This window comes from Lycorma delicatula, chromosome 1, assembly GCF_047948215.1.
Source record: "Lycorma delicatula isolate Av1 chromosome 1, ASM4794821v1, whole genome shotgun sequence".
Lineage (NCBI taxonomy): Eukaryota > Metazoa > Arthropoda > Insecta > Hemiptera > Fulgoridae > Lycorma > Lycorma delicatula.
Genome location: NC_134455.1, coordinates 36,595,639 through 36,622,230, shown reverse-complemented (window position 1 = coordinate 36,622,230; position 26,592 = coordinate 36,595,639). Strand labels below are relative to the sequence as shown.

At 30.7% G+C, this 26,592-nt stretch overlaps 1 protein-coding gene across 1 annotated transcript in view; it reads left to right on the top strand.

Moving 5' to 3' along the window:
- LOC142317476 (uncharacterized) overlaps positions 1 to 26,592 on the top strand; it is a 92,687-nt gene that overhangs the window by 28,103 nt on the left and 37,992 nt on the right. Inside the window, exon 3 of the mRNA XM_075354042.1 lies at positions 8,776 to 8,933. Within this exon, the coding sequence (XP_075210157.1) occupies positions 8,776 to 8,933 (158 nt within the window). The remainder of the gene's footprint in view (positions 1 to 8,775; positions 8,934 to 26,592) is intronic.

Below are 26,592 nucleotides of genomic sequence, written 5' to 3'. Positions count from 1 at the left end.
AAATTTTTTATTGAACAAAATATATCGCGGAAATTTTCAAAAAATATCTAAATAACGATTTCCAAAAATCAATACTACTACATCTTTTATTGTCGAAAAATCATGATCGTTATTATTAATGCTTCCCGAAAAATTTATCAAAATATAAAAAAATTATGTAGGACTAAATATAGAAAGGGTATATTACGGATTCATTTGTTTCTTCGAACTGTGTCTCAATTTAACGCGTATTCATACAATGTACCTATAATCACAGCAACACAAATCTTACTCACACATTTTTACTTAATTTTCTTTCAATACCTTACTACTCATTTTCGTATGTAATAAAAAGTGATAAATAATTATTTTATAAGCCGGTATTTAGATTTTGATTGCCAATCCTTTACTTCGTTTACAAAATCTTTGAACGATAAGGTTCAAAACATTTTCTCTGTAATTACATTCCAAAATTAAAAAAGTGTCTCTTTATCTAAGAATTCAAATCATTTGAATCGATGTTATCGGAGAAAGATTTATTGAGAATTGAAATTAAAGTCAATTCAAATGGATAAGTGCAACATAAAATTTAAAAACTACACCATGTTTTACAGCAAAATAATTGTCATGATATTCTGTAAGACGTAACTTAAAATGTTGATGTTATTTCTTAAACTCCCTTCAGAATTTCTGTAGGAATCTACTTAGGAGAATGAAAATTCAATTTGAAACTGGAAATTAAACATCCAAACATTGTATAAAATATTTTAAAATACGTAAAATTATTTTCGATAACTTCGTTGAAAGCTTTTTTTCTAATTACACAAATATATTGATTTCTGTAAATTTTTTCACTATACTTATATAAGAATATAGTCGATATTTATAAACCTAATAAACTGTTACGTTTAAGAAAAAACAAAAAAAATAACAAGAAGCCAGCAAAAATAACATTGATTAATACAGAGAAACCTCTATTTGAAGAAACCCAATTGGCATCCGCCCATAAACAGTTTCATTGTTTTCTTGAATCACAAATAAAGTTACTCACTCACACACGCGCGCGTGCAAATGTACCCACACGCGAATATATATAAAATGTGATGCTTTTAAAACATTTTTCCAGTTTTATATTTAGAATCGCAAAACTTGCTTGACTACGATTTTTTTTTCACTAAAGTCTACATAAGGTTTTTAATACACTAATAATTTTATGAAGTATTTTAGTGATAAACAGTCAGAGAAATTGATAATCATACTAGTTGACAGCCATTTAAAAAAAAATAATAACTTAAGTTGAATGTAAATATAAGTATTTTGATAGATGTTCACTTTGCTTAATTCATTAAGCGATTAGCATATTTTATCTTCTGTACCGTTAAAATTAACACAGGCGTAAAATTCAATTACATGAAAACTATAAATAAAAATACCATCAATGGACATAGTGATCACCGATTTTAAAGGCTACTCTCCAATCGAAATATTTGAAAAGAAAATTAGATTACTTCTATTGATACAATAATTAATTGTTCACAAGTCTGACGATTTAAAGCAACACATATATCAAAACTTTTCCTATCCGAACGATTCGATTATATGATAATTCATTTATTGTATTATAGCTAGTTCCTGTGTTCACACGTTAAAATAATGTCATTATCATAATCATTTCAGTGTTTAATATTAATCGCATTACTATTGTCATTGCAATAGTTCATTTGTATTGTTTAAAAACTTGTATTGAAATCAAATTTAATAATTTAATTTCGTATATTACGACTGCAAATATAAAAAATACATAAAGTAGCTCCAAAATATGTTATAATCCATAATGTTGTTAATGTAAATTATTTGGATACAACTAATAATTATTTACAACATAATTATTTACGACAAGGATGTTCCCTACGTCCGTTACTTTTTAATCTTAACATGGAACTAGCAGTTAATGATGTTAAAGAACAATTTAGATTTGGAGAAACAGTACAAGGTGAAAAGATAAAGATGCTATGATTTGCTGATGATATAGTAATTCTAGCCGAGAGTAAAAAGAATTTAGAAGAAACAATGAACGGCATAGCTGAAGTCCTACGCAAGAACTATCGCATTAAAATAAACAAGAACAAAACAAAAGCAATGAAATGTATTAGAAATAACAAAGATGGACCGCTGAATGTGAAAATAGGAGGAGAAAAGATTATGGAGGTAGAAGAATTTTGTTATTTTGGAAGTAGAATTACTAAAGATGGACGAAGCAGAAGCGATATAAAATGCCGAATAGCACAAGCTAAACGAGCTTTCACTAACAAATATAATTTGTTTACATCAAAATTTAATTTAAATGTCAGGAAAAGATTTTTGAAAGTGTATGTTTGGAGTGTCGCTTTATACGGGAGTGAAACTTGGACGATCGGAGTATCTGAGAAGAAAAGATTAGAAGCTTTTGAAATGCGGTGCTATAGGAGAATGTTAAAAATCAGATGGGTGGATAAAGTGACAAATGAAGAGGTATTGCGGCAAATAGATAAGAAAGAAGCATTTGGAAAAATATAGTTAAAAGTAGAGACAGACTTATAGGCCACATACTAAGGCATCCTGGAATAGTCGCTTTGATATTGGAAGGACAGGTAGAAGGAAACAATTGTGTAGGCAGGCCACGTTTGGAATATGTAAAACAAATTGTTAGGGATGTAGGATGTAGAGGGTATACTGAAATGAAACGACTAGCACTAGATAGGGAATCTTGGAGAGCTGCATCAAACCAGTCAAATGACTGAAGACGAAAAAAAAATTGTTATCATTAATAGGAATTTTCTCCATGCAAGAAATTTCTCTTACGGCATATATTATAACACTACGTGTTTAAGACATGCCATAAGTAACTAAATGGTTAACTTATACGTCTAAATTTGTTTTGAGGGGTAAAAACGCGAAAATGGATGCAGATAGACTGGCACACACTGTCCATCAGCTTAATGATAAATTTTAAATTATGCCAAAGAAATACGAATTACTTTTCAGTTTTTTTTTTTTTTTTTTATTGCTCTGAATACTGTTTTATGTAGTATTTTAATATATTAAGAAGTACAGAATTTAAACCCATAAGATTAGAAATTTATTGTAAATTAATTAAGAAAATATACCATTGCAAGAAATGTTTCTATCTTTAGTTCATAAGTAATCAATTACCTGACTAGCATTTATTTCAAAACGCAAATTTTTACAAATTTAAAATCTTTAAAAAAATAAAATGTAAAATATTAATAATTTTATCAAAATATAATATATTTCTACGATAGCTGTACGTCAGTGCTTCACTAGCGCTCCTCTTGGTGACAGGGGAAACTATTGACGTACTACTATTGACCCAATTAGCCGCTAGTTTGTATCCTTTTCTTGTGGTGGGGGTCCGATTTTGAAAAAAATCTTTTGAAAATTTTATTATTTTTTAATCGTTAACAAATGTGCCTAAGAAAAATAAGAGACCTTAATTAGGCGAAATCTGGAGATGCTGAGGATGACCTTGCTCTACAACCTCATCCTTTGACCTTTTAAGTTGAAAATTTAATGGCATCAATGCCCTATGTACAGAAGTAATCTGACTAAGTTTTGTCAAAATGGGTCCAGTATTTCTGGAGAAATAAGGTGTGAGACACCAAACACACACACACACGTACATACGAACATCTGGAAAATTTCCATCCGGTTTTTGGGTTCCATAGGTGTCAAAACGTCAAAATCCAGTGAAAACCATATATGTCCAAATTGGGCCGATTACAATACTTTTCCTTTTACAGTTGTATCTATGCTATAGCGCTAGACGGGAAAGTAAAATTATAGAAGAAAAATTCTTAACAGTTATTTTTTGGACTGTATTTATTTTTTCTATTAAACCCTAACATATGTGTTTCCCCTCTTCAAGATAAGAAACACTTACTTAAATATAAATCTAAAAATATAATTAATTGTTGACAATCCATTCTTTAAATTATAATTTTTACTATTGAACTATTTTAACCTAAAATGATAAAATTAGTTTTGTGAAAGCACATTATTATATATATATTTTTTTATGTTATAACCAGCTTCAACCAATGTGAAAATCATTATAAAATAATCAATGGTGAAAAAGCAGACTTTTACTAATACAATCCAACCAGATTTAGAACAACACGATTTTGTTTAATTTATGCGGTAATTATGGCTTTGACCAATACTTATGACTAACAACATCATACTGAGTTTAAGCCAAGTTACATTTTATTTATTTAAAGACATAAACTTTGAAAAACATGAAGCTACATCTTAGGACTCTTTTCTTTATTTCCTTTTCAGTCTGACCATTTTTAGTACTAAATACTACTCAACTGTTGATATTTTGGTTTTATTAGCAAGAGACATTAAAAACAGGGTTAAGTGTGTTTATAATTCATATTTTTGAAGCATGTTATATAGGTCAACATTTTTGGAAAATATATAAAATATCTGATATCTGTTACAGTAAGGTGTTTGTCAAATACCTAATCGATGTTTCTTGAAGCGTTCTTATTTCTTCATTGAATCTTTAGAGATGCTTCACATTTGTCAAAGTTGAATGCTTTTAAAGGAATATAATTTTGTTGTATTAACGCATGAGTAACCTAGTTTTAATAATTTTTCTTTTTAATTAAATCCTTATTCTTATTTTTTGTATTTAGAATGATTTTTTGACTCTTTCTATTTTATTGAAAAATTGTTTAAGATGTGATTTTTATATCTTTTTATCTTGCATAAAAGTTAATCAGTATTTATTACTACACCCTACAACAGGATCTGTCAATTTATTCAATTACAATAGGTATTATATTTAGCTGATAACGAAGTTAAATACAATCCTTAAATCATAGGTCTGAAATCTTGAGTTTTTTCTGATTTTATTTATGGCCAGTTTTTTTTTTATGATAGAATGTAAAGCTTGCCAGAATTTAATAATGAAGACTATATACAAACTTCAGTGAACAGATTTTATATCAGTGAAATTGTATACATTTTCCGTTGAAAAAATATCTTAGAAATCTAAAAGCTATGAAAACTTTATGCAGCTACAAAGTGGTCTAAACTTCAAGCTAACGTGCTACATTTCACAAAAATTAATAACTTTTCTTGTCGATAATTATAGAAAATGAAGAGATTTTGATCTTTAAGTATTATTTAAATAGTTCTTGTGATTGCTGATAAGTAATCTAACAGATTAATAACAGTAACAAAATAAAATTACACATTTTTTTACTGTCACTTTAAATTTTTCGAGAATTGTTTTATTTTTGTACAGTAAAAGAGAGGAATTGTAGAATAATCTTATGTGTTAAAACTGATTGATTCTTTACTCATAACCTAATCGAATTAGAACGATTATATTTGGTGAACAGAACAGTAATTTTTCATATATATGGTGTTTAGTTCGATCGTGTGTTTTATCACATCATGGCAAATCCATACATCAACGCTTTATTTACATTCAAAATAGCAAAACCGACTTACATCAGTCTGTTTAAAAATACAGTATATTTTTCAATTTCCTAACCGATTAAATCTTCTTTTTACATAATCTACAAAAATATGTTTTGGAACTAATTTAAATGTTTCATCAGGTAAAATTTAAAGTGGATTGAATATCTCCACACATTTACCGAATTTGAGCCTGTTCATAAACTTGGAAAAATTTTTACAAAATTATTATTTGGTTTTATCTACCGTATTTAGTTCTATATAATTTTGTAACTGAAAATTTCTACTGCATCATTATATCGAGTCAGCAAAAAACTGAGAAAGTATCAATGTTTGGTGTAATACAGTAATAAGATGTTTGTTTCGTTTTTTTAATTACAGTAAATCAAAGTGATATTACAAATAGCACAAACCTACTTGTAATATCATAAACCTTTAATGATATTAAAGGTTAGCACAAACCTTTAATGATTTTATTTTAGTCTTCTTTACCATCTACACACTAGAAAATTTTATTAAATTTACTTAAGTCCATTTAAATGGAGAAAATATAATTATTTTTAATATTATAGCTTTCTTAATTATCATTTTTTTGTGATTTTATTTAAGAAAAACCGTATAACAGTTTGTGATAGTTTATATCAGTTAAATAACTTGAATTAATTTGTTACTCACAGTCTGTTTATGTGGCCCAACGACTATTCATTACTTTTCCCTTAAAATTGCAATTCTTCAGAAATTAATTAATCAAACGTCTTATCGATCTGTTCGTTCAATTCACTGTCGCTCTAAATGGCTGTGTTGAGTTACAAATGTTGCATCATATGTCTCTATTCCTTTATCTTTTTTTCATATCTTCATTCATATTTAACTAACGGTTTAATCTTTGTCTGAAATAAGACTGTTAAATAATTAGAAGAAATCTTTTAAGTTGTAAAGAAATAAATATGTATTTTATATCCACATCAATATATTTATATAATAGCAGTAAGCTAATTATTTTAAGTGCCTTTTATTAAATAGCAAATTAATCGGAAAACTTTGGATTTCAATAAGATATACATCAATTATAAGAATATTTACATTAATAAACGTTTATTATCATTTTCCTAAAAGAAGAAAATGCAAAACACAATAAAAATGTTGAAAAACATGAAGCTACATTTTAGCTACTCTTTCGTTTTTCCCCTTTCAGTAAGGCCATTTTTAGTATTAACTATTACTAAAAATAGATTAATTTATTTGTCAAGACACGTGAAGAATTTAAAGAGACATTGTTTTATGAACAAATATAAAATTAATAAAGAGGCTAACTAATCGATATTAATAAAAATACACTATATTCTTAACGAAATCTCATGCTTTTTTGTTTTTTTAACACAGATTAGATTCTGCTCTCTTTTTTTTTGTCTTCAGTCATTTGACTGGTTTGATGCAGCTCTCCAAGATTCTCTATCTAGTGCTAGTCGTTTCATTTCAGTATACCCTCTACATCCTACATCCCTAACAATTTGTTTTACATATTCCAAACGTGGCCTGCCTACACAATTTTTCCCTTCTACCTGTCCTTCCAATATTAAAGCGACTATTCCAGGATGCCTTAGTATGTGGCCTATAAGTCTGTCTCTTCTTTTAACTATATTTTTCCAAATGCTTCTTTCTTCATCTATTTGCCGCAACACCTCTTCATTTGTCACTTTATCCACCCATCTGATTTTTAACATTCTCCTATAGCACCGCATTTCAAAAGCTACTAATCTTTTCTTCTCAGATACTCCGATCGTCCAAGTTTCACTTCCATATAAAGCGACACTCCAAACATACACTCTCAAAAAAATTTTTCCTGACATTTAAATTAATTTTTGATGTAAACAAATTATATTTCTTACTGAAGGCTCGTTTCGCTTGTGCTATTCGGCATTTTATATCGCTTATCCTTCGTCCATCTTTAGTAATTCTACTTCCCAAATAACAAAATTCTTCTACCTCCATAATCTTTTCTCCTCCTATTTTCACATTCAGCGGTCCATCTTTGTTATTTCTACTACATTTCATTAGTTTTGTTTTGTTCTTGTTTATTTTCATGCGATAGTTCTTGCGTAGGACTTCATCTATGCCGTTCATTGTTTCTTCTAAATCCTTTTTACTCTCGGCTAGAATTACTATATCATCAGCAAATCGTAGCATCTTTATCTTTTCACCTTGTACTGTTACTCCGAATCTAAACTGTTCTTTAACATCATTAACTGCTAGTTCCATGTAAAGATTAAAAAGTAACGGAGATAGGGAACATCCTTGTCAGACTTCCCTTTCTTATTACGGCTTCTTTCTTATGTTCTTCGATTGTTACTGTTGCTGTTTGGTTCCTGTACATGTTAGCAATTGTTCTTCTATCTCTGTATTTGAACCCTAATTTTTTTAAAATGCTGAACATTTTATTCCAGTCTACGTTATCGAATGCCTTTTCTAGGTCTATAAACGCCAAGTATGTTGGTTTGTTTTTCTTTAATCTTCCTTCTACTATTAATCTGAGGCCTAAAATTGCTTCCCTTGTCCCTATACTTTTCCTGAAACCAAATTGGTCTTCTCCTAATAAATTCTGCTCTCAACTAATCCTAATTGTTATCTTCATTATAGAGATTAATTTTTAAAAACAATTTGTTAGTATTTTCGGTTTAAAATAACGTCAATAAAAACGGAAAATTATAGTCTCATCTCTGGAGCAGAAAAAATATTCAATAAACTAACTATTTGAGTGTTTTTACTAAAAAAAAAATACTAAAGTAACCAGAATAAAAAATTAAAAGTAAAGATTAATATCTTATTCAAAGCTTTAGTAGTACTATCTTTTATAGTTAACATAAACGGATGTCAGATGATTTATTTACAGCAATGGCTCTCACTAAAAAAAAAACATAAAAAACAAATTCTAATAAAAAAATAAGTTTTTCATTTCCTATTGCTTTTCTGTTGATTAAATTACAGAAAATACGCTATACAACCGGATAAACAAATCAACATAATATCAAATATCTAAGTAAAAATTGATATTCATAAGTAAGTATATATTTTAAACACAAACTTTTGAAATATTATTTTTTTTAGTGAATAATTATGAATAACTTGGATTTTTATTTACTTATAGATGCATAAACACTTTTAATTACTGTATTAAATTCCAGTATTTTTTATTTTAGTTGTTATCCTGTATTTGCTTATTAGAATTTTATCATATGATATGATACATTATTCATTCCTGGTAACTATTGAAATTAATATACTTTTTCTGTTTGTTTTTAATTTCAGCAGTTCTGGGAGTAGATGGAGGCAAACATTTGAAACGATCATTTAGCGGTTTGTACACAGGACCGTACTTTGATCCAAACGCCAGTTCCAACGTAACAACACAATTAGGCGCACATGCTTATCTGCCGTGCAAAGTAAAACAGCTCGGTAACAAATCGGTAAGTTTAATAACCGTTGCTGATTACAATAATTAATGGAATTGTCAAGTATTAATATAAATTATACAAAAGTATATTTCCTATTATATGAAACAAGTTTGAACATGAAAAAGCAACTTATAATTATGCTGAAATAGTTGCAGTCCCACATTACTGTACTTCGACCAAACCAATGGAAATGTTGAAAATGGAATAAACTAAGCTCCACTTCGAAAACTTTAAGTAATTGTATCTGCTTAAACGTAGGCAAAACTAATGTAAATTGAACGTAGCCAGTAACTAATCAGTAGTCAATTAAATTACAGTAACACTAGGCCTACTGTAACAAATTACTTTGCATCAACTACTACATTTTATTCTTTTTTAATATATATTTTACATACAAACTGGATACATTTTATATTTATCGTAAATGTTAACGGATTTTTCGTAATTTACTTAATATTAAAATTTAATTTAAAAATTTCTAATATTTTTAGCTTACGTGTTCAAATGTTAAGCTTAGAATACTGCAGGATTAAAATCAATAAAAATTACAACCGAATTCTCTAGGAAAAGTCCTCTTCTCATTCATTTTTTCTTTTAAAAATGATGAAATCCAAGTAGGTAAAACATTCAACAAACCGATCTCTGTTTGATGATTATTTAATAGAAAATAATCAGAAAATAACGAGAACTTTTTCGAGTAAGAAATTAGAATTTTGTGATATTAAATAGAAATTAGTGGTACTACAGAAAGGGTTTCGGCCGGAAATTTTTGACTTTTGTATTTTTGACTTAAATGTAAATACTTTTGTATTTTTTCTAAAATAGATTTGCTGATTTTTTTATGTTTTATCATTTTTAACAACTTTCTTTCACACAGTGTGTAAATGATTCAGATGATGTTCTTCACCACCTGTACAATATAATTTAGGTTTGATCTGCGCCTGTTTCCTCCCCTTTTACAATATCTTTAGATCTTTCTTAAATCTTCATTCCTTATAAAATTCCCGATCTTCTGCCGTACCTTCTTCTGCTTCTACTTATTATATCCTATGTCATAATCTTATCTTCTCGTTCCTCAGCAACATTTCATTCTGTCTACCCGACCGATTTTCACTGTTTTGCAAATACGTTTAAAAAGTTATTATTCAGTTTTTCTCTTTTGCATATCTGCACCAAATTCTCACTTCCATCATAACACCCTTCTTAAAAAGTTATTTCATGATATATCTGAGGTTAGTTGTTTTTCTGAGTTTCTTTTAATACTATTAACAGGTTATGTTTGTTGTTAAAAGCGAGTTTGCTTGGTTAATGAGCGGAACAACTTATTAAGACTTTTCGTCCGATTTCTTTTCTAAAGTAGGTGAATGATTCAAGCTTTCCAGTCGTTCTGTCTTCATCATGCAATTCTTGTGTAATGAGAAAACTGATGTCGATGATGACAAATTTAGTTTGATGATAAACCCAACGTCAATTCCAAGAGTAAGAATAAACTAAATAATTAGTTAACAACAACAACAACAACAATAATAATAATAATAATTAGATAACAATGAATAAACTGTTCCGATCAAAACCATTGTTAATCAAGAACAAAATTATTTAACCAAAATGGATTTCAATTTAACGTGTACGGTAGAAATCTGGATTTTAATAATTGAAATATCATGCAACATGGGAAACAAAGGAAAAAGAAGGTTCATGAGTAAGATCGAATTAACCAAATTTTTTTTTTTGTCTTCAGTCATTTGACTGGTTTGATGCAGCTCTCCAAGATTCCCTATCTAGTGCTAGTCGTTTCATTTCAGTATACCCTCTACATCCTACATCCCTAACAATTTGTTTTACGTATTCCAAACGTGGCCTGCCTACACAATATTTTCCTTCTACCTGTCCTTCCAATACTAAAGCGACTATTCCAGGATGCCTTAGTATGTGGCCTATAAGTCTGTCTCTTCTTTTAACTATATTTTTCCAAATGCTTCTTTCTTCATCTATTTGCCGAAATACCTCTTCATTTGTCACTTTATCCACCCGTCTGATTTTTAACATTCTCCTATACCACCGCATTTCAAAAGCTTATAACCTTTTCTTCTCAGATACTCCGATCGTCCAAGTTTCACTTCCATATAAAGCGACACTCCAAACATATACTTTCAAAAATCTTTTCCTGACATTTAAATTAATTTTTGATGTAAACAAATTATATTTCTTACTGAAGGCTCGTTTAGCTTTTGCTATTCGGCATTTTATATCGCTCCTGCTTCGTCCATCTTTAGTAATTCTACTTCCCAAATAACAAAATTCTTCTACCTCCATAATCTTTTCTCCTCCTATTTTCACATTCAGTGGTCCTTCTTTGTTATTTCTACTACCAAATATGAATTAGTTTTCCCAATTTTGCAAAAAGGGCAAAGGCGGTTTAAATTAGTTGCAGATGCTTTTATAAAAAAAAAAAAAACCATGAATGAGGGCAGAAAAAAATAATAAACGGTGTCATAAATAATAGATAAGCGCAGAAATTCTGAAACAAAATATTGATTTTAGTATTTAACCAAGTACGATGAAGGAGAAACTTCCTGTGATTTTAGAGACGACTAAATTAAGATCTGAATTGAGTTCTAAAAATTAAAAAAATATATATTCAGTGTACCACGAAGTTCTCCCGGGATTCTCATAACCTATTTTACTTGTTAGAAAATAATGGAAAAAGTTTACATTAACATATATTCTAAAATGCTTCGTTTGCGAGTTACGGCTAGTGAAAGATTTCGCTCGGATTTCAGCTACTCTGCTGAAATGAGGTGGTACTGAAATTTTTAGAACGTTAATTAAGGACAGAGTTAGTGATTTCTTATGGTGTTTTACTTGAAAACCCGAATAAAATAGGTCCCAGAACCGTATCTGCAGTAGTTTTTGAGAAATCTATGGTGAAAACCAATAAATTTGGGTATGTTTGAGGTATAATTAAACGGGTAATAAACACATAAAACTTTTAAATAAAACTTTGAGAATTTAATTATGAACAAAATGCTGTAAGATAAATTGAACAAAGAAAGTTAGAGAAATTCTAATTTTATTTAGAAATAGTACATTACTTTTTTTGTCAGAAAAGTACTTATTTAATATATATAAAGCAAAAGCTTTTTGGATGATGTGAATAATTTGTAAAAATAAAATTTATACTGTTGAAAATTTCTGTAAAAAAATTCAAAAAAACTGAAAACTACTTAGAAATTGTAAAATAAAAATGACTTATTTACATTTCTAAATAAAATACAATTTTTAACTTTTCTTTGTTTTATTCAAGATATATAGCACCATGTTGTTGAGAATTACATTCTCTACTAGTTTTGTTTGTAATTGTTATGTTTTTATCAACCATTTAACATAGTTATTGTACGTCACACATAAAAAACAGGGTTTTTATCACAATTTATTAGTTTTACCCCAGATTTAAAATCTTAACTAGAATTCTATACAGAAGAATTGAGAGGAGAGTGGAAGAAGTGTTAGGAGAAGACCAATTTGGTTTCAGGAAAAGTATAGGGACAAGAAAGCTATTTTAGGCCTCAGATTAATAGTAGAAGGAAGATTAAAGAAAAACAAACCAACATACTTGGCGTTTATAGACCTAGAAAAGACATTCGATAACGTAGACTGGAATAAAATGTTCAGCATTTTTAAAAAAATTGTGTTCAAATACAGAGATAGAAGAACAATTGCTAACATTTACAGGAACCAAACAGCAACAGTAACAATTGAAGAACATAAGAAAGAAGCCGTAATAAGAAAGGGAGTCCGAAAAGAATGTTCCCTATAGCCGTTACTTTTTAATCTTTACATGGAACTAGCAGTTAATGATGTAAAAAAACAATTTAGATTCGGAGTAACAGTACAAGGTGAAAAGATAAAGATGCTATGATTTGCTGATGATATAGTAATTCTAGCCGAGAGTAAAAAGGATTTAGAAGAAACAATGAACGGCATAGATGAAGTCCTACGCAAGAACTATCGCATGAAAATAAACAAGAACAAAACAAAAGTAATGAAATGTAGTAGAAATAAAAAAGATGGACCGCTGAATGTGAAAATAAGAGGAAAAAGATTATGGAGGTAGAAGAATTTTGTTATTTGGGAAGTAGAATTACTAAAGATGGACGAAGCAGGAGCGATATAAAATGCCGAATAGCACAAGCGAAACGAGCCTTCATTAAGAAATATAATTTGTTTACATCAAAAATTAATTTAAATGTCAGGAAAAGATTTTTGAAAGTATATGTTTGGGGTGTTGCTTTATATGGAAGTGAAACTTGGACGATCGGAGTATCTGAGAAGAAAAGATTAGAAGCTTTTGAAATGCGGTGCTATAGGAGAATGTTAAAAATCATATGGGTGGATAAAGTGACAAATGAAGAGACAGACTTATAGGCCACATACTAAGGCATCCTGGAATAGTGGCTTTAATATTGGAAGGACAGATAGAAGGAAAAAATTGTGTCGGCAGGCCACGTTTGGAAATGTAAAACAAATTTTTAGGGATGTAGGATGTAGAGGGTATACTGAAATGAAACGACTAGCACTAGATAGGGAATCTTGGAGAGCTGCATCAAACCAGTCAAATGACTGAAGACAAAAAAAAAACAGATTTCTCAAAAACTACTGCAGATACGATTTTTAGACCTTTTTATTCAATTTTTCATGTCAAAAACCATAAAAAATCAACAAATTCTGCTCTTTAATTAACGTCCTAAAAATTATAGTACGATCTCATTTCACTGGGGTAGCTGAAATCCGAGCGAAATCTTTCACTAACTGTAACTCGCAAACGAAGTATTTTAGGACGTAAGTTTATATGAATTTTTTCCATTATTTTTATGAGTAAAAACGATTATGAGAGTTCCGGGAGAACTTCATGATACATTCTGTATATAAAGCAGCATTGATAGCTGATGAAATAACTGAATTACTTTTCTGCCAAGGATTGAATAAGATCTACAAGTGAGTGCCGAATGACGATACTTCAGAAGTACCCTCACTTTTCAAAACGTTTACTATTATCACATTAAAGAAATATGGAACACTTAAACGTGAAAATAAGTCTCCGGATGCTTCGTAAATCTGATAGTATTATCAGGTACACAACTCATTCTTCGTAATTACAAGCTAGGATATTTTCCAACGACATCAAGAATATTTCTCGAGAGGAGTATCTTACAAAAGGAAGATTATAAAGATGAAAATCGGTTTCAGAAGATATCATGGGTAAGACGAAGGCAATTCATTCTTTAGATTATTATTAAAAGCCAAAATTAAGGAATATGGAAGTATATAAAGAATAGCTAGCTATATGAAGAAAAGTAATCAAATGAATTGATTTACCTACATGACATTTATAAACTTTAGAATGCGAAGTAAAATTTTGCAAAATGTTCAGTGAAAAATAAATTTATATTTTAAAAAAGCGAGTTATTTGTAATTTCTAGAAAAATTAATTATTTATATCAGCAGTAACAAGATAAGTTAAAAAAAAAAATTAAAAAAAATAAAAAAAAAAACAAAAAAAATCGAAGAATTCTTTCTGAAGGAAATGAGTCAATCGTAATATGTAACTATTTTTATTCATATTGTACGTGGAAATTTAATTTCATATTTTGATGAAGAACTCGGCATATAAATTCAAATTTCTGTCGTAGGCGTTGAATTTAAATCCATTCTGATCTTAAGAAGGTTGGATGGAGTCAATGCTTCAATAGTTTCTCATTGACTCCTGTTTCTGTTTTTGACGAATCTTCATTCTTCTAGAATTGTACCTTAATAGGTTAAACAACTTCAAAATCCTTTCTTTAAATACGTACATTACATCCTTATGTAAAATCTTTATAAATAAAGCTGTAAATCCCTATAAAACAACTAATAATAAAAACTTTAGACAATTAAGTTCATGTTTTATTAAGTAAAATACATTTTTGAGTGATAAAAAATATTTTCTAAGTCTATTCCTTTTCTTTTAGTTAAAGGATACTAAACTAGTTTCAGCGGAAATAATAAAACCTGCTTTTTATCAATTACTTTAGTCCTTTTTTAACTTGCTAACAAAATTTATTCGAAACGGAAACACAGACTTAATCTCGTGTATTATTTCTTGTGCTTAAATTATATCAGCAATTATGATTATTACTTTCAGCCCCCTATTCTATCACCCGTTCCGTATATATTCGATGTTATTAAAATAAGGTATATCCGTAAAAATATAATTAAATTGATTTCAAAAGTTATTAAATTTTAAGACGCAACTAGACTGAGTAATAACCTCGAGAAACTCTGTAACCGTAAGAAAATATTTACAGCTAGAAACTGTAGTATAGATGCCGTATTTAGTTAACACAGATCTTGCCTAAAGACCTGACTGTTATTTTAATAGACACAATAACTTTTTTGTTTTTCTCACAACATGGAGTATTCTATAATGTTAATGACCGGTCTCCTTTTTAATAAATTCATTCTAATCTTCGTAAAAATCAATTTATTACTTTAATTTATTTTTTCTTCCGTAAGTTTAATCATCTGTTAGTGTTAGAGTTTTAAAGATCTTGCTACAGTTTTTTGCATTATGTTTTTGTCTTATATCTTTCTTAATCTAATAAAATGAGTTTATTTTTTTATGAAAGTTAAAAAGGCCATCATACAAATGTAAAAGCAATACGTTGTCGGTTTTAAAGTTGTTCGTTTAGATTAATTTAATTGAGTTAAAAGATTAAAAAATAAGAGAGAAATAAATAGAGGATGAGTATGGCTTGGCTATAGATGTACATCAACGAGCAATCTTTCTCTATTTTTCATTGATATCTAGTTATCTAATTAAAACAATAAAGACATTTAATTTATTTTTAACATAAATTGTCGTATTCAAAAATTCACCTTTTACAACTTTAATCTTTCTTTCTTTAATATTTACAGAATCATAGTACATAAAAGAGTGAAAATATTGCAAAGGTTCTAGGGAAATGTATAAAAATGAAATGAAATGAGAAACGAACAAAAGTACGGAAAGTACAACATCCCATGGAATAATCTGTTTGATCTCTCACTCCTTTCAACCATCCTGTAAAACACACACACACACACACACACAAAAAACATGAGAGAAATACGCTGTACACTTGTAATATCGTTCTGCTACCGCTTTTCCTTTTATTGTGCTAGTTCACTGTAAATTTATATTTAATATTTTTTTGGAAAAAAGTAAGAAAATCTATCTCATACAATTTTGTATTAAGACTAGTCCAGTTTTTTTTATTTTACGTCTTGATAAATATTGAAATCTACCATTACTTTATTATTGTTACGCATAGGCAGCCACTAAAATATAGCCTATCTTTTTCTCATTCTTACGTCAACTAAACTAGTTACACGTAGTGCGTCGGAAGATAGTTCACAAACGCCAAAAGTAATTCGTAGCATGAAAATAAGCAAAAAAAATTTAGGTTTGTTATCAATCTACCTAACTTTTGGGGTTTGTAAATAGATTTTTATATAATAAGAAATTCAATAATATTTGATAGAGTTGTACATATTTTTATTAATATGTTTATTATAGTAAACTTTTAACTACTTTTTCCAAACAAAATAATTGCTTGTTTGGTTAAAAATGATTTCAAAATTCACCCTGGTATCTGCTTAAGTTTCTGTTGGAGTTTTTTTAATTAAACAGACACGTTTTTAGAATGCGGTCGAAATATGTGATGAATTTCAACTGTTTCTATTCCCTTTTGGAACAATAAACAAAACAATCACTACACAGAGAGCACAATCTGCAAACAATCAAAATTCTGTGTAATATATAAACTGAACTGTTCCGACTGTACAGCGTTCTCGAACATCGATTAAACGAGATTCAGTTTCAAAGATAAAATGAATACTTGAAATCCTTCCATAGCAACAACGAATCGACCATCTCAAAGATATAAATAACAAATATACCGAAATTGACAACGATCTTGATATTCTACACATACACAAAAAAGACCACATCTTAACATGCTTTATTAATTCGAAATAAATAAACATACAAATATACATTCGAGTAACAAAGATATACTGAATAAAAAAAAAAATTGATATTCAACTTGTCTAAAACGGGTTTCAATTAATTATTAAAAATGTTTAATTATAAAATTTGGTTCGTTTGTGGGTTCAAAAGGTTTAAGTTATTAAATAAATTTAATTTCCAGTGATCGTAAATAAATCATTAAAATCCTTAAAAACATCATTAAAAAGATTGCTCATGTTTGGTTTGATTTCAAATTTTGAAAGCTTACTGATCGACGATTCACAACTTGTGTTGATTAATAACTTCTGAAATCATGTTGTTGAATAAGTCAAAACTGTCTTGTTCTTTTTTTTTGTCTTCAGTCATTTGACTGGTTTGATGCAGCTCTACACGATTCCCTATCTAGTGCTAGTCGTTTCATTTCAGTATACCCTCTACATCCTACATCCCTAACAATTTGTTTTACATATTCCAAACGTGGCCTGCCTACACAATTATTCCCTTCTACCTGTCCTTCCAATATTAAAGCGACTATTCCAGGATGCTTTAGTATGTGGCCTGTAAGTCTGTCTCTTCTTTTAACTATATTTTTCCAAATGCTTCTTTCTTCATCTATTTGCCGCAATACCTCTTCATTTGTCACTTTATCCACTCGTCTGATTTTTAACATTCTCCTATAGCACCACATTTCAAAAGCTTCTAATCTTTTCTTCTCAGATACTCCGATTGTCCAAGTTTCACTTCCATATAAAGCGACACTCCAAACATACACTTTCAGAAATCTTTTCCTGACATTTAAATTAATTTTTGATGTAAACAAATTATATTTCTTACTGAAGGCTCGTTTAGCTTGTGCTATTCGGCATTTTATATCGCTCCTGCTTCGTCCATCTTCGTCCATCAAAACTGTCAATATTTCATTATTTTACGTCCTTGCCTCAGAATTAAAATAAACTTTTGTCTATTTTAATGTTTTTATTGTTGTTATAATTATTATTATTATTATCCCACACTTTCACAGCTTTTACTTTTGCCGGTGACATTCCTTATACTCGGAGTAATTTATACCAACGAGATAAGGCTTGCTATTGTTGACTAAGTGCCTTCCGGACAACATGGCAGGTGTCAATTAACACGCTCCTTTGCATTAGCGCGTTGGTCTTCCATTGGATCTTCAGTTTTTCAAAACTATTGTGCAAAGTAGATGGTATTATTCCCTTCTTTTTGATCCCACATTTCTTTAATTTCAGAAGCAAGATCTGTATATTTCTGTAGCTTCTCGTTGTGTTTAATGTTGATGTTGTTACTTGATGGAATGGCTACGTCTATTAGGTAAGTTACTTTTTTTCATTTTATCAACTACTACTATATCTGGCTTATTACAGTTGATGGGTTTTGCTGTTACAATTCCCTGATTCCAGAAAATTTTTGCGTTGTTCTCCAAAAAGGAGGCTGGCTCATATGTATAGTAGAATTTTTTTGAAACTCCAACTTGTATCTATTGCAGAGTTCCATGTGTACAATTTTTGACACGTTGTTACGCCTCCTGGTGTACTCCGTCGGAGCTAGAATCGGACAGCCAGTGATAATATGGTCTATTGTTTCATTGTGTTGCATACATAGCCTACATTTGTTGTTGATATTTTCTTTAATAATAACTCTCTTATAATTTTGTTGTTGCTGCTACTTGATCCTGTATGCTACATATAAACCCCACCGTCTCGGAATGTAACTTTCCTTGCACAAGCCAATTATTTGAAGCTGCTTTGTCGACTACTTCCTCCTCTAGACGGTGCCTATATCACCGATGCAGCTCTTTTCTTCCCCAATCTAGAATTTTATCGGCATTGCTTCTCTTTCATGTGTTCTACTTGCTAGTCCTGTTGGATAGGTTTAATGGAGTATAGTTTTGGTGTGCCGCTACGATGGCTTGATAGAAGGGGTGTTGCTTGCTATGTAAGTAATCTCTTAAGTTTTCGTTCTGGCCGCAGCATAGATTTTTAATATCGAGCACTCCTCTTCCACCTTCCTTTCTCAGGAGCGTGAATCTTTCTTTAGACGAGTGGATGTGGTGGGACTTTTCTTGGTAGAATATTTTTCTAGTGAGTCTGTTCAACCAGTCTAACTCTTCTTCACTGTATTTTATTATAACTAACGCATACGTGAGTTCTGGTACTGCGTATTTATTCACTGCCTTCACTTTATTTCCTCCATTAAGTTTCGATTTTAAAATTAATTTTAATCTCTTTTCATACGTTTTCTTAAGTTTTTCCTTAATGGCTTTGTACTCCAATTTTATCGTTTGATCGAACCCTAGGTACTTGTACATATCCTCCTCTTTAATAGCTTCTATGCTACACTGGGCTTGCAGGTCGTAATGTTGCGCCTGGTGGAACTTTCCCTTCACAATGGCGTTTATCTTGCACTTATTCCTACTTCCATTTTAATGTCTTCGCTGAACATTTCGACAAGTTTGATCAGTTGCTGCAGCTGATGTTCAGTCCCTCCATAAATCTTTAAATCGTCCATGTAGAATAGGTGTGCCAGTTTGTAATCTCCTGCTCGCGATTTTATATTGTAACCGTATCTTGCCTCCTTTAGTATGCTTCAGAGCGGGTTGATACCCAGAACCAGAGCAGGCTCAGGGCGTCCCCTTGAAATATTCCTTTACTTATATTTATGGGTTCTCTTTGTATTTTTCTTGTTCCACTTTTTTCAATTAGTATCGTGCTCCAAGCACCCATTGCATGCCTCAAGAACCTAATCGTCTTTTCATCAACTTGATAAGTTTCTAAGATCTTCGTCAGCCACGAGTGCGCACACTATCGAATGCCTTTTTATAGTTCATATAGGCTATCCACAGATTCCTTTTAGTGTATCGGGCTTGTTGGGTGATTACCGTATCTATGATTATTTGTTCTTTGCTCCCCCTTGCGGCTTTTGCACATCCCTTCTGCTCCAAATGGAGGACTTTGTTGGTTTCCAGGTGCTTGTATATTTTGTCGGCAATAATTCCTGTCAATAATTATATGTTGTCTGAAGGCTTGTTATGAGTCTATATTGAGCTGGGTCTTTCTTGTTATTACTTTTAGGCAAAAAAATGTTATCCCCTCTGTTAACCACTTAGATGTATTCTCTGGATGTTCAATTATATGCCTCTATCAACACTGGGTACGCTACATCAAACTTTTTCAGCCAAAAGTTATGCACCTTATCCGATCCTGGCAACTTCCAATTCTGAACGTGCCTAACTTCTTTCCTCACATCATTGACTGTGATCTTACTGCAACCCATTGTTACGATGTTCCTCCATTTTTCATCTTCTGCTTTTATCCAGGCGGCATTTTTATTATGTTCTGTGCTTCTCGACCAGATGTTTTTCCAAATTTTTTCCATTTCTTCTTGGGATGGTAGTTCAGAGTTACTGTTTTTCTCCACTGATAATTTTCGGTAAAACAATCTCTCATTTTGTTCAAAATTTTTATTTTCTTCTGTTTGACTTCTTGTATCGTCTCAATCGTGTTGTGAGGGCAGCTAGCTTTTGCTTTTTCATTTCTAATGCATTCACCTCTCGTTTTATCCTTAATCTGACCTTTCCTTTCCTGTACGCTTATAATTTTCCGACTTCTTTCTGTATCTTTTCTATTTTATTTTCAAACCTTTGCTGCCAACGTGGGTTAACATTTTTGTTCCTGGACTTTGGTATTGTTAATATTTTTTGCGAGTTGCTTCCTACAACGGCTACCGCCCCACAGTAAATTAAGTCATTTATTTCTTCTAAACTTATTCTATTAGATTCTTCCGCTTCTATTACTTCTGAGATTTTATGTTCGATTTCTTTATTTACCATGTGTATTAGTGTTGAGGTATTCTTTCGATACACCAATTTAGGTAATCGTGGTCGTTGAGGGGGTCCCAGTCCATTGTATTCCATTAGTGATCTTTGTAATTCTTTTTTTACTCCTTCCACCGAGTCATTTTGATTTATATTTCTCAGTATATTCTGTGGAGCCTGCCGACTAGCGTTTGTGGCGCGATCACTTTTGCATTCTCATTATCGTTGGTGTTATCGTCGACAATATTTGGTGTTAGCCTTCCCGGTTCTTGTCCTATTGGTTGATCTTGCTCACTTCTTTGGTCCAATACTTCTCTGACTTCATTCTTTATTTTCTCTAGCGCGTTCGTCGGGATCCGGTTGTTTTTCTCAATGACCCGCTTTTGGTCTGCAGTTCGTTGTTCTGTTAAGTTTGAGTACTGCGGAAATTTATGTATGAACTGCTGATACAATGTACCCTGTCTTGTCGTTTTCCAACCTAGTTATTGTGTAGTAACAGCGCATGATGTGCTAGTTCATTTCCTCTGTCCATTTTAAGCGCTGTCCCGGTTTTCCAGCAGCAGTGGTCGCAGGCATTGCCTGCGAAGCACTAGCAGTGGGCTCAGCATAACGATGTACGGCGCCGTTTTCTTATTATTATTATTTTAAGTTGAGACTATACGCTCTGGTGTTTTATACCTCTAAGCGGTAACTATGTTAAATAATTTTTAAGGCGTAGTTTTAAGATAAATGCGATGTAATGTATCACGTATGTGTAATTTTATATAACTTATACACTATTTTTATTACAATGACAAATTTAATTCTTAATTTAATCTACTTTACGCTGTTCTTTTTCAAATATTTTGGTCTTTATTCTGATATAAATTCTTAACACTAAAACATCTGTTTATATATTTGAAACCTTTTTGCATAATTTCATATTTTTTAACTAGTTTCGTTAGATTCAATAACCAAATAAATTAGTATATAAGATGAATATCAAGGTCAAGAAGTTCATTAGAATTTCACCGGTAAGAGTCCGCAGAACTAGACGGCACGATGAAGTCAACGTACTATATTTACAGTTCTAAGCATGACCCAACCCAAAAGTGAATTAAAAATGGGGAAAAAATAAAAAAATAAGCGTAAAAACATTATATTTCAGATCAATTAGATTTGTAATAAAGAGTACTTTCAAAAAATAAAATACCTCGAATTTTGTTAGACAACTTTTTTTTATTCTATTTGATGAACCGCAGGATTCGAATATATATCACTTTTTCCTCAAAAAGGTTGGTTTACGAATCGCGCCGCTAGGTAGCAGTACTAGTTTCTCAAAAATGTGGATTTACGAATCGCATCGCTAGGTAGCAGTAGTTAACGGCGCCTTTGAATTTACGAATTATCTCGTACATAAACTTGATAATGTGCTGGAAATAATAAAATTTAAAAGAAAATATACTACAGCTTGTTTTAATAACAAATGCTCTTATGTAAATGAAAGAACTGATGAAACAATTTTTTTAATTCCCATTACTTTTTTTAAAAAAAAGTATTAGTCTACAAGAGATTATAGTTGCTAATAAAATAAAAAACAAGAACGGTATGAAAGTGTTGCAAATATGGCACAAAAATTTATTACATAGAATATAAATAAATTTGATTGATAAAATCTTTATTCTACAATTAGAACTATTTGAATTACTTGATGGAGAAATAAAAAAAGTTAATTTAATAATAATATGGAAAGTGTGTCCACGGATACGATAAAAATCGAAGGTTACACTTACAAAGTATTAAGCGTAATATCATGAAAATAAACAAGAAGAAAACAAAAGTAATGAAATTTAGTAGAAATAACGAAGATGGACCACTGAATGTGAAAATAGGAGGAGAAAATATTATGGAGGTTGAAGAATTTTGTTATTTGGGAAGTAGAATTACTAAAGATGGACGAAGCAGGAGCGATATAAAATGCCGTATAGCACAAGCTAAACGAGCCTTCAATAAAAAATATAATTTGTTTACATGAAAAATTAATTTAAATGTCAGGAAAAGATTTTTGAAAGTGTATGTTTGGAGCGTCGCTTTATATGGACGTGAAACTTGGACGATCGGAGTATCTGAGAAGAAAAGATTAGAAGCTTTTGAAATGCTGTGCTATAGGAGAATGTTAAAAATCAGATGAGTGGATAAAGTGACAAATGAAGAGGTATTGCGGCAAATAGATGAAGAAAGAAGCGTTTGGAAAAATATAGTTAAAAGAAGAGACAGACTTATAGGCCACATAATAAGGCATCCTGGAATAGTCGCTTTAATATTGGAAGGACAGGTATAAGGGAAAAATTGTGTAGGCAGGCCACGTTTGGAATGTGTAAAACAAATTGTTAGGGATGTAGGATGTAGAGGGTATACTGAAATGAAACGACTAGCACTAGATAGGGAATCTTGGAGAGCTGCATCAAACCAGTCAAATTATTGAAGACAAAAAAAAAAGTATAGATTGTTAACTATGACAATATTACCCTACAGCAATAATTTATAGTTCTTTTATATTATTTATTTTCGTTGTATTAAGCAGAAATTTATTATTTTATATAATCACAATATTAATTAAAATTTAAAAAACCTTTTTAAATACTAAATTACATAATCAGTATTCAAAATGTATTATTTATTTTTAAATAAATCTAACCTTGTCAATGTACTAGAAATTCTAAATGATGAACCCCACGTTTTTGCAGAATCAAATTCTTTAGTTTTCTATTTATAAAATATCACTGGAAACCCGTTTTTTTCATTGGTGAAGAAATTATTATTATTTTTAATTACTGATGAAAACTAGAAAATATTTTTACTAATTATAGATTTCTTCACTTCACACGAAGGTTGTCGAATAAGTTAAAAAGTAATCAAAAGATCTTTTTCTTTAGATTTTCTTTGGTTTTTAAAACACTTCGAGTGCCACGTGAGTCCAACGTGGATTCACAGAGTTACAGATCTAATGGCCGCGTGAGTCGAATGTGTCACCACATGTTAGGTTTAGTTAAATGGCCGTGTAACTCCGCTTTGGTTTCATAGTTCCTATTAAAACACATGGCAAGTGAAAGAGCATGGCCAGTATGTCGTGAAACTGTTATTGGCCTGTTGATAGCTAGTCCACATTGGTGTCACACGGCTATTACTGTATGATAAATGTAATCAAATAATGCAGAATATCAGTATTACAATACGATGTTATTTTTATCGACAAAAACTATACAAAAGCAACTGCAGAAAATCTGCTTGAAAATAAAATATAGATAATAAAATTTCAACATGAAAATAAAAAAAAATTAACTTTTCAGACAAAATATTTATGTACACCAAAAAAACAGTCCAAACAAAAGTGTTTTTCACACATCACACATTTATATTTGGTTTGAGTAGTTTTTCGCATGGCAATCTTCCTGCCTTCGGCCTTTGACTTTTTTTCATAACATTTATGACATCGCCTTCTTCCTTGTCTGCCAACATCGACAAGGCGGTGAGGTTGGTCTGCTGGTGTCGGTGGAGGAGGAACGGCACTAACGTTGATTCCTGTCAGTTCTTCGACTAATTCTTCTTTGAATGCGATGATTTGCATGTTTCCATTTGTAAGCTGATTGTATAAGTATAGCGCATTTATTACATTGGTTCCAAGAAGAAATTTTTTTTTTGTCTTCAGTCATTTGACTGGTTTGATGCAGCTCTCCAAGATTCCCTATCTAGTGCTAGTCGTTTCATTTCAGTATACCCTCAACATCCTACATCCCTAACAATTTGTTTTACATATTCCAAACGTGGCCTGCCTACACAATTTTTCCCTTCTACCTGTCCTTCCAATATTAAAGCGAGTATTCCAGGATGCCTTAGTATGTGGCCTATAAGTCTGTCTCTTCTTTTAACTGTATTTTTCCAAATGCTTCTTTCTTCATCTATTTGTCGCAATACCTCTTCATTTGTCACTTTATCCACCCATCTGATTTTTAACATTCTCCTATAGCACCACATTTCAAAAGCTTCTAATCTTTTCTTCTCAGATACTCCGATCGTCCAAGTTTCACTTCCATAAAAAAGCGACACTCCAAACATATACTTTCAAAAATCTTTTCCTGACATTTAAATAAATTTTTGATGTAAACGAATTATATTTCTTACTGAAGGCTCGTTTAGCTTGTGCTATTCGGCATTTTATATCGCTCCTGCTTCGTCCATCTTTAGTAATTCTACTTCCCAAATAACAAAATTCTTCTACCTCCATAATCTTTTCTCCTCCTGTTTTCACATTCAGTGATCCATCTTTGTTATTTCTACTACATTTCATTACTTTTGTTTTGTTCTTGTTTATTTTCATGCGATAGTTCTTGCGTAGGACTTCATCTATGCCGTTCATTGTTTCTTCTAAATCCTTTTTACTCTCGGCTAGAATTACTATATCATCAGCAAATCGTAGCATCTTTATCTTTTCACCTTGTACTGTTACTCCGAATCTAAATTGTTCTTTAACATCATTAACTGCTAGTTCCATGTAAAGATTAAAAAGTAACGGAGATAGGGAACATCCTTGTCGGACTCTCTTTCTTATTAGGGCTTCTTTCTTATGTTCTTCAATTGTTATTGTTGCTGTTTGGTTCCTGTACATGTTAGCAATTGTTCTTCTATCTCTGTATTTGAACCCTAATTTTTTTTAAATGCTGAACATTTTATTCCAGTCTACGTTATTCAATGCATTTTTTCGAGGTCTATAAACGCCAAGTATGTCGTTTTGTTTTTATTTAATCTTCCTTCTACTTTTAATCTGAGGCCTAAAATTGCTTCCCTTGTCCCTATACTTTTCCTGAAACCAAATTGGTCTTCTCCTAACACTTCCTCCACTCTCCTCTCAATTCTTCCATATAGAATTCTACTATAGAATTGTATAGAATTCTAGTTAAGATTTTTGATGCATGACTAGTTAAACTAATTGTTCTGTATTCTTCACATTTATCTGCCCCTGCTTTCTTAACAAGCAATTAAGAAGCAATTATACAGCAAGTTTTCTGTACCACTTCACTTCACGTCTCAGAGGTGAGCAATAACTCTTGATTTGGTTTTTTTTGTCAGAATCTGTTAAATCTCTTTATATACTGTAATTTTTTGAAATTTTTTTCACAACAGGGTAGCGTAAGACTATGAAGGGAAGCAATCAGATACCAACATATTTTCGCGGAGCGCTAATCAACCGCGGATCATTGTGATGGGAAAAGGTTTTAACTGTTACTGGCCGCGTGAAGCCAATGCGTCACCACACAAAGAAACAATCGCTAAAATCGTATTTTTTACTCAAATGAGTGACAGTTATTACTAATACATTTTTTGTGATACTGAATGAAATTATATGAGAAAAAAAATTGGTCATTTAAATCGTTTTACTTCCTGTATAGGTGGCACTCAAAGTGTTAACAAATTTTGGTAACGGAATAAAATTGTGTACGAAAAAAGAAAAAAAAATAAGAAATAAAATAACACCACCATCAACTTTATCATTATTATTCAGCACATTATCATCATAATTTAACACAAAGATTTTTTTTTACGTTCTTAAGAATATATTAAAATAACAGTTATTTATCTTGATCTATGAATTTTTATAATTAAGTAATTATCTAGTTCTCGTTATTCAAATCTACTAGTTTGTTAGTTAATTCTCATTACGTTAAAATGATAGCTATCGATTTAGCTTCGTAAAAAAATTGTTTTTTTTTGTTTTTCAGCAGTCTTTTTTCTTTAAAAATTAAATATTT